This window comes from Pseudopodoces humilis, chromosome 7 (assembly GCF_049639895.1).
Source record: "Pseudopodoces humilis isolate 2021_Gansu_Grassland_sample_001 chromosome 7, ASM4963989v1, whole genome shotgun sequence".
Lineage (NCBI taxonomy): Eukaryota > Metazoa > Chordata > Aves > Passeriformes > Paridae > Pseudopodoces > Pseudopodoces humilis.
In genome coordinates this window covers 23,554,661-23,569,500 of record NC_142206.1, presented here as the reverse complement: position 1 = coordinate 23,569,500, position 14,840 = coordinate 23,554,661, and the positions used below count along the sequence as shown (strand labels likewise).

The 14,840-nt window shown below is 45.2% G+C and overlaps 2 protein-coding genes across 2 annotated transcripts; both read left to right on the top strand.

Annotated features, from left to right (window-relative positions):
- The first annotated feature begins 38 nt into the window (after window positions 1-38).
- Window positions 39-4,355, top strand: NDUFS3 (NADH:ubiquinone oxidoreductase core subunit S3). Its single transcript, XM_005522421.3, has 7 exons — window positions 39-99; window positions 212-274; window positions 1,037-1,134; window positions 1,396-1,545; window positions 2,360-2,485; window positions 2,780-2,899; window positions 4,114-4,355. Exons 1-7 carry the CDS (start codon window positions 54-56, stop codon window positions 4,279-4,281), a joined length of 771 nt encoding a protein of 256 aa, XP_005522478.1. The 5' UTR covers window positions 39-53; the 3' UTR covers window positions 4,282-4,355.
- Window positions 4,356-9,444: 5,089 nt separating this feature from the next.
- FAM180B (family with sequence similarity 180 member B) lies at window positions 9,445-12,604 on the top strand. The gene is made up of 3 exons (XM_005522420.3): window positions 9,445-9,558; window positions 11,435-11,502; window positions 12,037-12,604. The coding sequence occupies exons 1-3, from the start codon at window positions 9,492-9,494 to the stop codon at window positions 12,478-12,480; spliced, it is 579 nt and encodes a 192-aa protein (XP_005522477.2). The 5' UTR covers window positions 9,445-9,491; the 3' UTR covers window positions 12,481-12,604.
- Window positions 12,605-14,840: the final 2,236 nt, after the last annotated feature.

Genomic DNA, 14,840 nt, shown 5'->3' with positions numbered 1-14,840 from the left:
GGCGGCGCTTTCCGCTTCCGCCCCGTGCCCTTGCCCGTCTGTGTCCCGGCGGGATGTGGGCGGCGGCGGCGCGGGGCCTGGCTCGGGCCGCGCTGCGAGGTGAGGCCGCGGGGGCTCGGGGGCCGTGCGGGGGCTGTGCGGGAGCCGTGTGGGGGCCGGGCCGGGCTGTGCCGGGCGGTTGGCGGTGAGACGTGTCCGTTTCTCTCTGCAGCTGGCGCGGCACCGGCGGCGGCGCGGGCCCGGCTGGCGGGGAGCTCCGCCGCGGACACTCGCCGTAAGTGCGGGGCCGGTTTGGGGGCGGAGGGGGCCCGAGGCGTGCGGTTGTGCCGCTGCCAGCCGGCGGGAGGGCACCGAACCGCCCTACGGACGTTCCTGGGCGGTGGAACCGCTTTTGTGAGCGTGTCGGGAAAGGGTTGGTCCGGTCACCCGAAAACCCCACATGGGCAGAAAAGTGGTTATGTTGGTAACCGTGCTTGCTGTGGGCTCCCGTGCTTGCTCTGGGTTCTTGTCTGCATCCTTTCTCAGATGCAGGGCCAAGCCTGCTTTTTCTGTGCAAAGCTGTGCCTAGGCAACAGCTTCACAGGCCCTCATTGCCCTGACTCTTAAAGGCTTTTTCAGTGAAAAAACACACCCCAACGACGTGAGCTCCTAGAGTGTTTTGTTTATGAGGGGCTTGCTTAGATGTTGACACATCCAGCAAACCCAGAAAACAAGGCCCTTTCTAGACCCTAGTTGAATGACATGAGCAGTTCCTAAGTTCATCTCTGCTGCCCTCTTTTTCATCTGGCTATTTACTCCTCCATCTGCTTGTTGTTGGACAATTCATGCTGCTCTTCAGAGTTGACAAAATTTTAGCACTGATACAAATTTCCTTCATTATCAAAGTGTCTAGTTCCACCTTCCGTGTAACACAAGTATGTTGCTATAGTGTAGTCTCTGACAGACAGCTAGACTGGTTAAATGGAGTTACTACTCTTCTTTCTGTAGCTTTCTGTATTCCCTGTCATAATCTTGGAAACCTTGTTTTTCTCCTTAGCTACTGTCAGACCAAAAAATGAAGTAGAACAGAAGCAGCTGTGTGCTTTTGGGGAGTACGTGGCTGAGATTTTGCCTAAGTATATCCAGCAAGTACAGGTAGGTGCTGTTCAAGAAATTGTTCTTGTGGCAGGACAGGATCCAGTGATCACACAACTTTTTTGTTACCTGTTCAGAGAAGTTCTGGGGAAGAAAAGGGCCAGAATTCCATGAAAAGTACTGCTGTTGTTAAGTCCCTTAATCTGATGCCTTTTTGTGTCTGCTGTGTCTCTTTGTTTGAGTGTTCCGCTGAAATCAGCATCATGTTCAGTCCTCTTGGTGTTTGTACTCGTGCCCTTCCCACTGCTCTGTTTTCATCAGGTGACCTGTTACAATGAGCTGGAACTTCTGATCCATCCAGATGGGATCATTCCCGTCCTGACCTTCCTTCGTGACCACACCAACGCTCAGTTCAAATCCCTGGCTGACCTGACTGCTGTTGATGTCCCGTCTCGGCAGTACCGCTTTGAGGTAGGAACTGCTCGGAGGTGCAGTACTTGGAGGATTTCACAAGTGCTGATGGCTGTACGTGCTGTTGCAGCTCTGACCACTTTCTTTGGTTTTTGGCAGTGAGAAAAAAAAATTGAAAGTTGTAGATAGAATTCTTGAAGTCAAAGGCTTCCAGTTGCTGAAGTAGTGGAATACTTTTTAATTAAGTATTTTTCTTTCAAAAATCAAGGTTGTAGATTAATAGAAATATAGATCCTAATTTATTCATCTTTTCCAGTCACCAAGGCAGTATCAAACAAGGCTTTAAATTTCCTTACAAATTTTTGGGAACTTTTTTTCAGTCTGCTTGTAGTATGCATTTCCTTTCCAGAGATTACAATAAATCTCATGAACAGCCTTTGTACTAAACTTCCTCACCACAGAAGTTGGAAGTGTTCCCTGGTATTCAACTTGCTTGCTGAAAATTAAGTGTATTTTATCTTAGCCTTCTTCCACTGATAGTAATTGAAAGAGTGATTAATGGCCATTTTATTTGAGACAGATCATTGTCAAGTGTTTCCATCCCACCGGAAGTCTCTCTTTTAAGATTTAGTATCTGTCTTCTTCATCATCAGTCATGATGTCTAAGTCTCTAATAACTTTTGTCGCACTTCTAAGGACCAAAGTGATAAGCTATTGGAACCTCAGTCGTAGGAGTGTCTTCTAGTGGCCAGCTCTGAAGTGCTGAATGTGATCCTGCTCATAAAGAATATTTGAAATAGTCCTTGTGTGGCTTTGCTTAGGCAGTGGTGTACTGCAAAGAGATCCATAAATGCTGCCTGTTCCTCTGCTTCAGATTGTGTACAACCTCTTGTCCCTGCGGTTCAACAGCCGGATCCGTGTGAAGACGTACACCGATGAGCTGACACCTGTTGACTCAGCAGTGCCTGTACACAAGGCAGCAAACTGGTATGAAAGAGAGGTGAGTGCTGGTGCACTTGGGAACAGAGTTTTTGTGGAGAGAGGCTGTATTTTCATATTTAAAGTAATTCCCCAACGCCCTCAGGAAGAAATAGAGAAGTGTTTCCCCAGCTGCATTTTCAGAGTAGGAGATAAAATGGTGTTTGATTTGCTTTTGAATGAATTCCTGCATCAGTTTTGCTGGCACTGTACAAAGCCAGGCATGTAACTAAAATTTTATGGAAATAACACAGGTTATGTAGTTTTGGGGATTTTTTCAAATACAATTCAACTAACTTGGCTCCCTTTCATTTAGGTTTGGGACATGTATGGTGTTTTCTTTGCCAACCACCCTGATCTAAGGCGAATCCTCACAGATTATGGGTTTGAGGGCCATCCATTCCGGAAGGACTTCCCACTCTCTGGTTATGTGGAGGTAGGAGATACAGTCATGTCTAAAGTTACCAAGTCTGTCCAATGCCGTTTTCTGAGCTCCAGTACAAAGATGTGACTGCTTTGCAATCACTTGTCTATATTCCAGAAGAGTTATATAAATCTGCACAGAAATTTGAATTATCACACAAAATATCATCTATGAAAAGGCAGCCTAAGGCTGGAGAAATTGAGCAAATGTTATGTGCTGTATACCAAAGACACTTGTCAGGCAGAGAAAGTGCTTCTGCTTTCAGCACATTTTCTGTAAGATTAAAGTTTCCACTGCAGAACTGAGTTGTCTAGAAGGATAAAGGACTGAACTGTTCTTGATTCAGTTGGAACTTGACTTTGTTGACTGTTTGTAGGCCCAGATTATAAAACTCTGATTAAACTGACTCTTGCCATTTATTACTTCTGTATGCCAACCACAGATTAAATGAGAGTGTTTGGTATCTGTCTGGTTTCAAATGACTGCCCTGCAGAAGCAGGTGTATTTGGTGCAGTGTTAAGACTGAGTCGAGTCTCAGAAGTAAAACAGTGAAGTTCTGCAAAAAAAGAGGCTGTTTTAAGAAATGTAGAAATAACAAAATCCTGCAAGCAAGGATAAGGCACCATCTCCTGAGCTGGCTTCAGAGATCTGGACTGGCACAGTGAGGATAAAGCAAGGCAGTCAGAAATGTCTGGTACTCACCTGCATTCCATCCAGGTTGTCTTTTTCTCCCCTTGTTCTGAGTGTCACGCTAAAAATTAGAACAACTAAAACCACCCAAATGCCATATTATAAAGATTCATGAGTGTAGTCCTCAGGCATGCAGGCCCAGGATGGGACGTCTTATTTCAGTGACTCAGGACAAATTCCTTTGTCAAATGACAAATTAAATGTGTTACTGCATGTGACCTTCATGTGGACTGTTAGGGTGGGTGCTCCTGATTCTGGGTGCTTAGTCATGACACCTGAGGGGCATGGGAGCAAAGCATAGGAGGAGGGTTTTCTTGGACACTGCACAGATCTTGGTAGCATCTGGAGAGCTCTTCTTTAGTCATGAGGAGAACTGAAGCTGTGGCAGAGGCCTGTGGGCCTGGGTTTTTTCCATGGATAAGAAGTAGTTGTCTGCAGAAAGGGTGGTCTGGGTCATTACTGGGTCATTGTGCACAGCAGACATGCTGCAGGAGCAGGGTGAAAATGACTGGCCTGTGTTCTTTGTGCTGTTCCAGGTGCGGTATGATGATGAAGTCAAAAGGGTGGTGGCAGAGCCTGTGGAGCTAGCTCAGGAATTTCGTAAGTTTGATCTGAACAGCCCGTGGGAGGCATTTCCTGCCTATCGTCCAGCTCCAGAACCCCTGAAAATAGAAGCAGGAGCCAAGAAGGAAGATACCAAATAGCAGCGGAAGGAAGTTGATGTGCATCCTTTCTGTTCTAATATAGTATTTATAATAATAAAAATTGATATGAGATACTTGCCTGTTGTCATCTCTTGAATAATGTTTCCAAACTAGATGAAAAGCACAAGGCCCAGGAATGCTAATTTATAATCCTTAGGATCCAGCTGGTAGATGTTTATCTGGTGCTTTGAGTTGTAAAACAGGGAATTTGTCTTCTTGGTTTGCAAATTGAACAGAGTGAAAGCATTGCCTGTGGCTGTGTTTCCTGAACACTACTACTGCCACCAGTCCCTGCAGGTAAAAATCAGAATCTGAGCACTCCCTAGGAGACTGCAGTGAAGCAGCTGTGGAGTTTGAGCAATAGGACAGTAGTATCTTAGCTGCAGGATGAGTGTTGGGAAGACAGTAATAATATGGCAAACAAAAAGGCAAAGCCTGTGTAAATGGTTCTAATACAGTTCCTGTCAGGACAACACAAATGTACGTGGGTCCAGACCAAAACAATTATGGAAATCTCTACTATTTCCATGGGGATTAGGTCAATGCCTTTTCTCCCAACAGGAGTTGCAGGTAACTTCTGATGTGACACTCCCTCAATAGCTTTTTCTTCACAATCAAGCAGTCTTTATTTTCTCCAGCATCTTCAGAGTGTGCTTTTTTTTCCCTGCAGCCAAAAATAGACCCCTCCCTTGCCTCATGGACAAGAGTATGTCTTTTAGTCAGTACTCCCATTATTTTGAGCTCTATGATACAACAGCATTACTACTTTCTTTGCTTTTGTGGAAAATCTCTTTTTTTTCCAAAAAACCTGGAAGAATGCTATAGTTCCAGTCCACCCACCACCTGTTTGAATGGGATTACATTACAGCAGTCATCAATTAATAATGTCCCTTGTCCTTGGTCCAGAAAATGCATAATGCTGTTCTGCATCAGAAAGCTGACAGACTTCATTAAGATCTGAAAACTGTTGTATAAGATATTTCATAAAATAATTCACAAGCAGTTTGTTAAGATTCCCTCAATCAATACTTAAGTTTTTAAATTGTAAAAGAACTAATTAAAATAGGGGTTAGGGGGAGGTTAGAGTATGGGATGGAGGAAGGTATACAACACCAGTAAATTCAATTTAGAAAAAAATCCTATGTGCTGTGACTAGAATGTGATCTCTTTTCAAGAATAAAGGCTGAACTGTATTTTAAGAATTGGGTTTCATATTTGTTTCTGCCTCAGCCTTGTAAGCATGGTTATAATGTAAGCTGGTTAATTTTTTAAAAAAAAATAATTTTTAAATTTTGTTTCAGCTGCTATGGCCAGCAGTGTTTGGGATGTGACACAGCGGTGTTCTCTGGTTAAAATAAATCTGTCATTCACCTTAAAAGTCACCACTCTACATGGGAAGGAGAAGTGAACACAGATTAACAGAAATTTGGGGTTTTCTACAATTCTTAGCTCTGTTTTGGATCTGTCTTCAATTAAGCAGATTAAATAGGAAATGAACTTTTAGTTTTTCCTACAGGATGTTCCACAGCTGGTTGTTTTCTTCACAGTGGCTCTCATAGCATGCTGATGCCTATTGTGCAAGACAGAAAAGTTCCTGGTGCCACTTCTATCACCATGAAAATTCTTTATAAATCACATTTCCTCTCCATGTTCTCCTTCATCCCACGTTGCTTGAGACACCACACCAAGACTTACGGTCTATATATTATAAAAAAAACTTATTTCCCAGTATGATATGTCAGACCGATGGTAGCAGGAACACTAGGAAATTTGCCTTTTAAAATTAATGTTTGTGCAGAGGGAGAATTTGATCGACATCAAGAAATGTCAGACATGATGCCTGTCCAGTTAGACAATATGCAAGGTTTGCTCAAGAATGTGTGTACTGGAAAAGAAGCCAGCCCTATGGGAACAGGCACTGGCTCCAGCAAGTTTTCATTTGTGGAATAGTTGCAAGTGGACCTGAGTCTCTTCTCATTAGTGAAGCCTGGGAGATCAGGAAGGCTGCAATTTACTCATCTAGCCCAGGGCACAAGAGGTTGCACAGCTTCACAGAATACTTGTGCACTCTGCTTCCCCCACTGCTCCTGAGCTCCTGAGGCCATTTTGCTCATCAAGCCTGCTCACTCTGGCCTCCTTGTGGCTGGTGAACACTTGCTTTGTGCTGGACAAGGCTGTGGTCAACATGGCCAAGCACAAAGCTGTCTTCAAATCCTCTGTCCCTGCCTGTTGCATACCGCCAGCTTCTGCAGGGTTTGTTTGCCTGGGTTGGATTCCCCAGCTGTAGGAGCATGTGGGATGCTATGACTGTACATAACAGATGTAGCTGACTTATAGACACACTATACAGAAGAGAGATTTTCTGGTACTGAAAGGACAGATAGACTTCAGGTGGTAACTCACGGTCACCATGTTGAGCTTCTCCAGCTAAGTTTTGCTGGTGTTTTCCAGAAATCTGGCATTTCTCCCTACAGGCAGGCAAGCAGACTGTCCTCCCTGAGGGTGTGGCTATTGACAATGCCAGGGTGTCCACACACCTCATGTACAGCAGGTACAGTGGGATGGGACCCTCCCTGTCACTTTTACACAGCTCAGTACTCCTTCAGGCAGTAGATGCTGCTCACAAAGTGAAACAAGAAGATAAGGAAAGCATCCTTGTAAGGACTGGCAGCACCATACCTGGAAAATACCAGTATAATAGAGTTCCTGTCTGGTCACAGTCAGTGCTTCACTCCTGCTTCCCTCCTGCTTCCCTCAAAGTTACCTTACTTCCACTCCAGTAACTCAAACATCACCTTTTCTGGGAGCCATGTATGTGCTTCTTCCTTCCCCTCTTTCTTCAATCTTCTTTCTTCCCTGAACATCTGCCAGACAACCCCAGGCTGGGGAGTAATCTCCTCAAGTTCTGGGCAAGATGATCGAAGCAAGTGATTTCTTCAATTTTATAAGCAGAATTTCCCTTTTGTGAATATGCTATCTCCCTCAAGTTCTACTTCAAAGAAACTTCCTTCCTAAAGAGATTCTTCTGGCGCCACACCTTGTGCCTCAATCAGCATCCAACCAGTTCCTGCAGTTTTTGACCCCTCTTCTCTTGTTCTCATTTCCCATGTTCCTGCTTCAGGAGGTCATGGTGAAAATGAAGATACCAGCCAAGGTGTCCCTGCATAAACCTGGCTTGTGACATTTTGAAACTGCTCCAACAACAGACGGTATGGCCAGGGGAGTGCAGAGTGGTAGGGCTGTGCTCAGCTGTGAGTACCTGGCAAGGACAAAATCCTTCAGGAGAAGCAGGTGCACTGTCTAACATTGTAGTCGTACATGCAGGGACTTTGTGCAGCTGTCAGAAACTCAGCCTTGTTTCTGTGCAAGTATTGCTGCTGTACAGACAGCTAAGGAATATGCTTATCACTCTGAAAATGTCTTTCTTTGTGGGATAGGGAGGTAATTCTACAAAATTCCCCTAGCTCAAAGCAGCATTCACACTGATGCTTGTCCCTCATCTGCCACTACGTCAGTCATCTGAGCAAAGCCCCCACGCCTCCTCTCTTCTCCCTCCCACCAATGTGGCTGTCCTCCTCTAGGCACTTCCGCTGCAAGCTGTTCCTAGGAAATTCTCGTGTTGACAAAATCATGTACAACTCTCACAGATGTTGGCCAAAATCCTGTTGGGCAATCCTCTTCATGTCACATGCTGCAAGTTAAAGAGAGGCTGTTTCATGGCCCACGAAGCACAGGGGTTTTTGTTTTTCCACAGCGGCTTCTAGACAAAGTCCTGTGTACAGTGTGACCTAAAAGGGACTTCGGCACAAAGCAGGAGGCACATCAGTCTCACCGCACAGATGGGCCATAAGTGTCTGCCTCTTGGGTAGCTTGTGATTCAGTTTAATAAAAGAAGAAAGGGATGCAACTGAAGAGTAAGCAGCAGAAAATAATGAAAAACAAAAGTAGCGCAGTGTGACTTGAACATGCCTAAGGCTATGACAGAAACACAGGTCTTGCTTTCAATCCAAACTGACAGGAAGAATGGCTCTGGATACTGTGGGGCCCTCTGTGACTCTTCCATTACGTGCTGCTTCTTTTGGCTGGTGTGAGTCCAGGTATTGCCAGGTACAGCTACAGATCCTGAAAGTAGCAGAAGATTTGGTTCTTTGCACACAACTTGCCAACCAGGATATCATCCCAGCCCTTAGTACACCATCTGGTGACAGTATGTCCTGTAACTTGCTGAGCAAGGCATGCATTTCAGATTTACCTTCTCTCTTTTCTAGGCAGACTTCTTTCTCCCTTTAACCTGAGGGAGATGGCATTAGTCCTTATTTATACATATAACTGCATATTTGTATAACCCTGGCATCACATACTGTGCCATACAGAGTAGGAATACAGAACAGTTTGACCGGGGATTTGGCACTAATAAACATGTAAATATGTGTAGAGAACAGATGCCTGCTGTAAAGTCAATCAAATGAAATTTTGTCTATGTAATTTAGAAAATCTAAGGCAGACTGTGCTCACTGTAACCCAGCAGTGCAGTCACAGGAGAGGATGATGAGGCGCTAAAGCCTGAGCCACTTCGATACTTGGTGTTTGTTAGGTCACTGTACTGAGTTCTCCCTCCAGGGTATTTGATAGAGAACTGAACCAGTGACATTTCTTCTGCCTGCCTGTAAGTTTTGGCTGCTACTGCCCTTCCATGAAACTGCAGTCTGCGAGCTTTATCTGTTTGAGACATTCCAGGATTGTTTTCAGATTTTCAAACCCAGGAAAAAGGAGAACTGAAAATGAAGCTAAGGAGGCGAGCAGAAGTGTCGCAGTATGTGACAGAGGCACTGAGCAGAGATAGAAGGGGCTAGGGGGTCCTCCCTTCTTAAGAGGCAAACATATGTAGTGGAATTTCTTACAACTAACAGCTTCCTATAATCATTGCAGTGGAAAGTCAGTCTTTGAAAAGGAAGCTTAAACAATTCTGCCAAAAACATCACAACAAAGTTCTCCAAGTTTCCAAAATATGATGGAAAATATCTTTTGGGGTCAGCAAGTTGAACTGCAAGCCCTTCCCAGGGCTGTGACCAGAAACACAGAAAGATGGATCCATTCCAAGAGAGGCTGCTGGGATCCGAAGCAGCACGGGAAGACGCCCCAGCGAACTGCTGTGGCTTGGGGCGCTGCACTGTCACGGGGCGGGTGGCAGCTGCTCTGGCAGTGCTGCCATGGCCCAGGCACAGCTCAGCTCCTGGCTGCTCCTGTGTGTGTTTGCTGCATCCCAGAGGCTGACAGGTAGGGAGCACATCTGTTAGCAACACGCTCCTTGGCTTGGCAAACCTCGGTGCAGTGCCATTTGTGTGATGTTTTGCTTCTCCTTCAAATGTGGCTCGAGGTCTCAGGCAGCTGCACTGGCAAGGGACAGAGCAGGAGCTCAGCTGGGGGAGGTTTGCTGGTGCGGGCAGTGCTACCTACTTGCAGGTTGAAGACCTGAAGGGGAGGATTTTCTTGGGTCTCCACTGAAAAAATAATCTCCTGCAATACTGTTTGTGAATCTTCTATATTCTTTTTGGGAAACAAGACCCCACCCAACCCTGCTGAGGGATAAAGTAAGTAAGGATTTTCCCTTTCCCAGAGGATATTTATGTTATTATTTCAATACATTATTTGTTATGCTTAGTTAAATTTTTCTCCACTCAAAAATCTACCACTGTGTTTATTATGAGGCAGTTACTAATGATGGTAGTTTGGCACCTGTTCAACAATGCACTGACTCTGCAGCCAGTCAGACATTTCTCAGGAGAGAGATCTGTGAACCTAGAGGATCGGTTACTAGACACAAGACCAGCAAAGAAAATTTTCAGATGATATAATGCTTTCACCTGAGCTAAAAGCCTTGCTGGTACATCTATGGAGGAGTAGGGAAGAGAAGCTACATCCCTGCTCACATTCCAAAGCCACAGCTGGCTTGGATCACAGAGCCTGCAGCTGTGCAGAGAAACAAACCTCTGCAGCCTGCGGGCTGGCAGTGCACTCCTCCAGGCAGCTTGTACATCTCTCTGAAAAGGTCTAATCAAAAATGGAGATCTGGAAGTGTCTTTCGGTACACATCACACATCCATAGTACTAAATAATTTTTCTACTTTTTATATGCACCTGCTGACTTTAACTCTGGAGTATTCAAGCAAAATCCTCACTTTTTTTTTTTTTTATAGTATTAAAAAGCCTTCATCCATTTAAAAATGAAAAAAAAAAACCAAAACAACCCCATAAATGTATCAGAGAGCTTACTATTTTATATGATCTTTTTCCATTTCATGTTTCTTAACCTTAAGGATGAGTCTGTAAGAAGTAAAAGAGGGTCTTGGCTACCTCATGACATTGATAACACAGAGGAAGGAGGGGATGCAGCCTCTCTCTCACAATCCTGGACCAAGACTGCTTGTGTCTCCTTTTTCACACACACAAAAAAAAACTAAAATAAATGCAGACAGCTAAAACACTTTAAGTGTTAGGAAATGAAAATCAAACAATTCATAGGATTAATGTGACTATTATATTCAAAAACTGCCATTCCTCTGGCCTCATATCCATTTTTCCCAGATTACACGATATCATGTGTCCCAGCAAGCAATTAGCTGGACATCAAATGAGACATAATGGATCTGACAAGGTTTCTTTTATCCTCACACTCTTCCAGCAGCAGAAGCTTAGGGACGAAGTAGAAAAACCAGGATAAGCATCAGTTTATGTTTCTAGCAGCAGCTTGAGGAGCCTGCCAGCACGCTCCTTTCATTGCACAGCATTACTTTCTCCAGCAAAAGCTGCCAACCAACCAGACCCCATCCGTTCAAACCCTATCCATTCTCAGTGCGAGAGGCTCCTTGCTGCCTCTCTGCCTCTTTCACTGCTGTCAAAGCAGTGCCTTTGCTGCTGTACGCTTCAGCTCTGTTGGCAGGACTAAGGGCCGTGATATCCAAAACCTCGACTCAACCACTGCTGCTTCTCTTAAAAAGCTTGTTTTGCTTATCAAAATCCCGTGGTCAGCATCTGTCATATTTGGCAAGCTGAGTGGTAGCTCAGGAATGTTGAAGATGTTATTGACAATCAAACGGCAAAAACAGTAAACAGGAAGGTCTTGTGCTACGAAGCTCTGTCTGATGTCTTTCAGATGAACATCCTCACAGAGGCACCAACACAGCCCGTCGTGGCCCAGAGGACGCCGGCATCATGTTAGAGGTCTCCTGAGCACTGGGGGCCCTGGGCCGAGGCACTGTTAGTGCCCATGCTCCCACCTGCCCGCACGTAAAAACTCACCTGCTGTGTTTGTTCTCGTCCCTGACGGATTTCAGGAGCCCCCGGAGAACGCCTCGCCGATGCCTAGCGGCATTTGTGCTCCCTCCTGCCCCACTCCGCGGCACCTCGCGGGGTGCCCGCGGCGGGACGAGGCACCATCCCCGCTGGGTTTGGTGTCTGCCCCGCCGGCGGCCAAGGCCCCGCGCACCGGGGAGCTGCTGCAGGCGGCACTGCGGGGACATGAGGGCGGGAGGCAAGCGCTGCACAGGCCCCACGAGGTGTGGGGCTGGTCAGAAGCGAGGCGTGTGGGGCTGGCGGAGAAGGACGTGGTGTGGGACTAGGCCGGCCGTGAGGGAGCGGCCCGCTCTGGGCCCGCCCGAGGTTTGGCAGCACTGCGGAGGGCTTTGCTTGGCAGCGCGGTTGCGAGTGACGGAATTGTGCTGGGCCTTCCGTGACAGCGCTGCTCCTCTCTTGCAGATGCTCTGGGGAAGGCTGGATATTCAGGCTAACGGGACAATCCGGCTGCGGGATGAAGAGCTGGCCTCCCTACGCCCAGCACGGCGGTTCCTGCAGATTTTAGAGGAGGAAGTTCCCAAGACACCGGCGGAGATTGAGCAGCATCTGAGATATTATTCACTGACTGACACTCCCTTGCCCCCGACAGAGTTTGAGCGTCTCCTTTTCACCAGTGTTTACAGTGCCTATCAGGTTCGCTCCATACAGGGTCTGGATAAAACCCCCTGGATTGGCTTTTTCTCTCAGCTGGTTGATGAAATCTTTCGTGACCTGTGCAAGGGGCTCTGCCCTGCGAATACCACTCTCCTCCAGGCCTCCTGGCCTTGGAAGGAGAAGCCTTCACATTTGGCCTCCCTGAAACATTTCTATCACTCTAACCTGGCCAGGACCAAGAGAGACACCTAATGAGGGAACCCACTACAGGAAAGGACACACCTGGCATCAGCTGCATCCTTGGTTATTTTCAATGCTTTCCACACCATGCAGGACCTTGTATAAATATGCCACACCTTTTTGTCCTGCTTTCTGCACTGTGCTGGCAACCCTCTCAGGATTTATGCACAAGCTTTTATTTTTAAATGAAAAAAGGACAAAACCGTAAAGTGCATTTCCCCCTTTCCTAATTTTTTGCTAAGTGGGCTGTGCTGAACAGGGCAGTGCTATTTAGATGTCTTACCTATCTTGGTCACTGATGCTTAGGAGAGATGGCTTGGAAGTATTTTTCCAGGATATTAAGCTGGTGTCATAGCTGACTTCATTTCAGATAATTCAGTTCACTCTCCTTATATTCTCCCTGTGGTTTCAGACAAATACAAGATCTTTTCTCCTCTCCAGTAGCAGCTAAGCAGGCTTTGTTGTGTTTCATGATATAGGTCAAATATTTAATTTGCTTTTTCTCTTCATGGGGCATCATATTTTATGTGTCAACAGCAATTTCCCATCTCATGTATTCATTTTTCTCTAAAAAGCAACCTGAAAATGTATGTATTCCATGAAGCTTTCTAGTACTTGCATATCATATTTACACTTATGCCCAGCTTTGTTTCAATTATCATTTTGGAATATACTTCCTGAAATCTCATTTAAATTCTGAAGGATCCTGACCTAGTTATTTCTTCAGCAGATTTTGCCTGTCTTCTATAAAGCTATTTTTTTGCACAGCCGTGGCATTTTACAAGCCAAACATAATAATTACATACTCTCTATTCTCAAAATCAGAAATATAATTATTTTATAGAAAGACATCATTAACATTTGTCTGTGCTGTGGAATTAAATAAATGTAATTATCTCCTCAGGAGGGTTTTGATTTTGGTTCTTGTTGTTACTACCAGATTTTCTGCTGCCACTATAGGTATATCAATTTTGAACATTCATTGCATGTGCTTAGACGATGGGATCCATAATTCCCTATCAATATAATTTTTCCATGTTCAGCAAAAGAGGCATGTGTGACCTTCAGAGTGGGAACTGCTAGCTTCTGACCTAGTTAATCTTATTCCAAGCCATTGTAGCCCAACAGATGGACAGGAGAAATGGTAAGGCAGGAAGAAGAAGCCTGGAAGCAAGATGCCACAGACAATGGTTTTAGAGGTCAGCTTAGGGTTATGACAGGAGATAGATTTAAAGCAGGTTGTTTGTTGCTGGATTTTTGTTTTGTGTGTTTGTTTCATTTTCGTTTGTGCTTTGGGGTTCTTTTTGTTTGTTTCTTTGTTTCAAGGATATAGGAATTAAAATTAGAATTTTATTTGAAGTAAAACATCTTGTCTCACCTAATGTTCTCTTATGCTGCTTTTTTACATACTTCCAATCTTTAACCTTCACCCTTTTGCCAAATATGCCCCCAGTCTTCAATGTCTAGGACATGTATGGAGTGACAGAGGCAGTGAGGGGCTGCATTCAAGTCCAGTTTGAGCAGAGTATCATCAAAAAGCTGATCTGAGATGGCACTAGTGTATGAAAACACTTGCTGGAGAATGTACAGCCTGATCCATATGAATACATGGAAAAAAGTTGAGTGGGTTGGCTTGTGACTCAGATGCCAACACACTGCTTTGAACTCAGGATTTTGTTAGGAGCAGTTTTAGAGCATTGCTGCCTGTTGAACTTATTATCAAGTATGCTGAAGTGATGTCATGAAGCTTTGTACATGCTTAGGATGAGGCACTTTTGCAGTTTATATATTTTTGGGGTACAAACCAGGGTTTAGCTCAACTGAAATAGCACCAGTGGTGCTACAATGAAGTCTCCTGTGCTCCCACTACCTCCTCGGTGGATCCTGCCGGGTGCCTGTCCATCTGTTTGTTGGACTGTAGGAACACAGCAGCATCCTCTACAGCCACAGCAACCTCTCCACAGGACAAACTTTTGGTGGATCTCTGCACATACAAAACCACCAGAACACAGATGCTGAAAACATCACCTCATGGTTCCTTTGACCCCGCCTGCAGGAGGCCATCAGTGCAGCACATGGTGGGTTGGCAGCACCCTTGTGTCCAAGGGGCTCATTTCTGGGGAAGGTAATGCCCCAGTGGTGTGGTACTACTCACACTTAGTGTTACAAGCCTGCAGATGATCCAAATCTTTACAGATTTAAAAATACATTTCTTACTCTTCTTACTTACATTGCTCCTGGGCTTTCAGAGCATGGTCCATTCACAGATTTGAGCCCTTATCTTTCACTACAAGAAGCCTGCTCTTTGTTTGTTTCTAAATGTATTTACATTAAATGGAAGTTGATATTTTCAACCAAAGCTTCTTGACTTC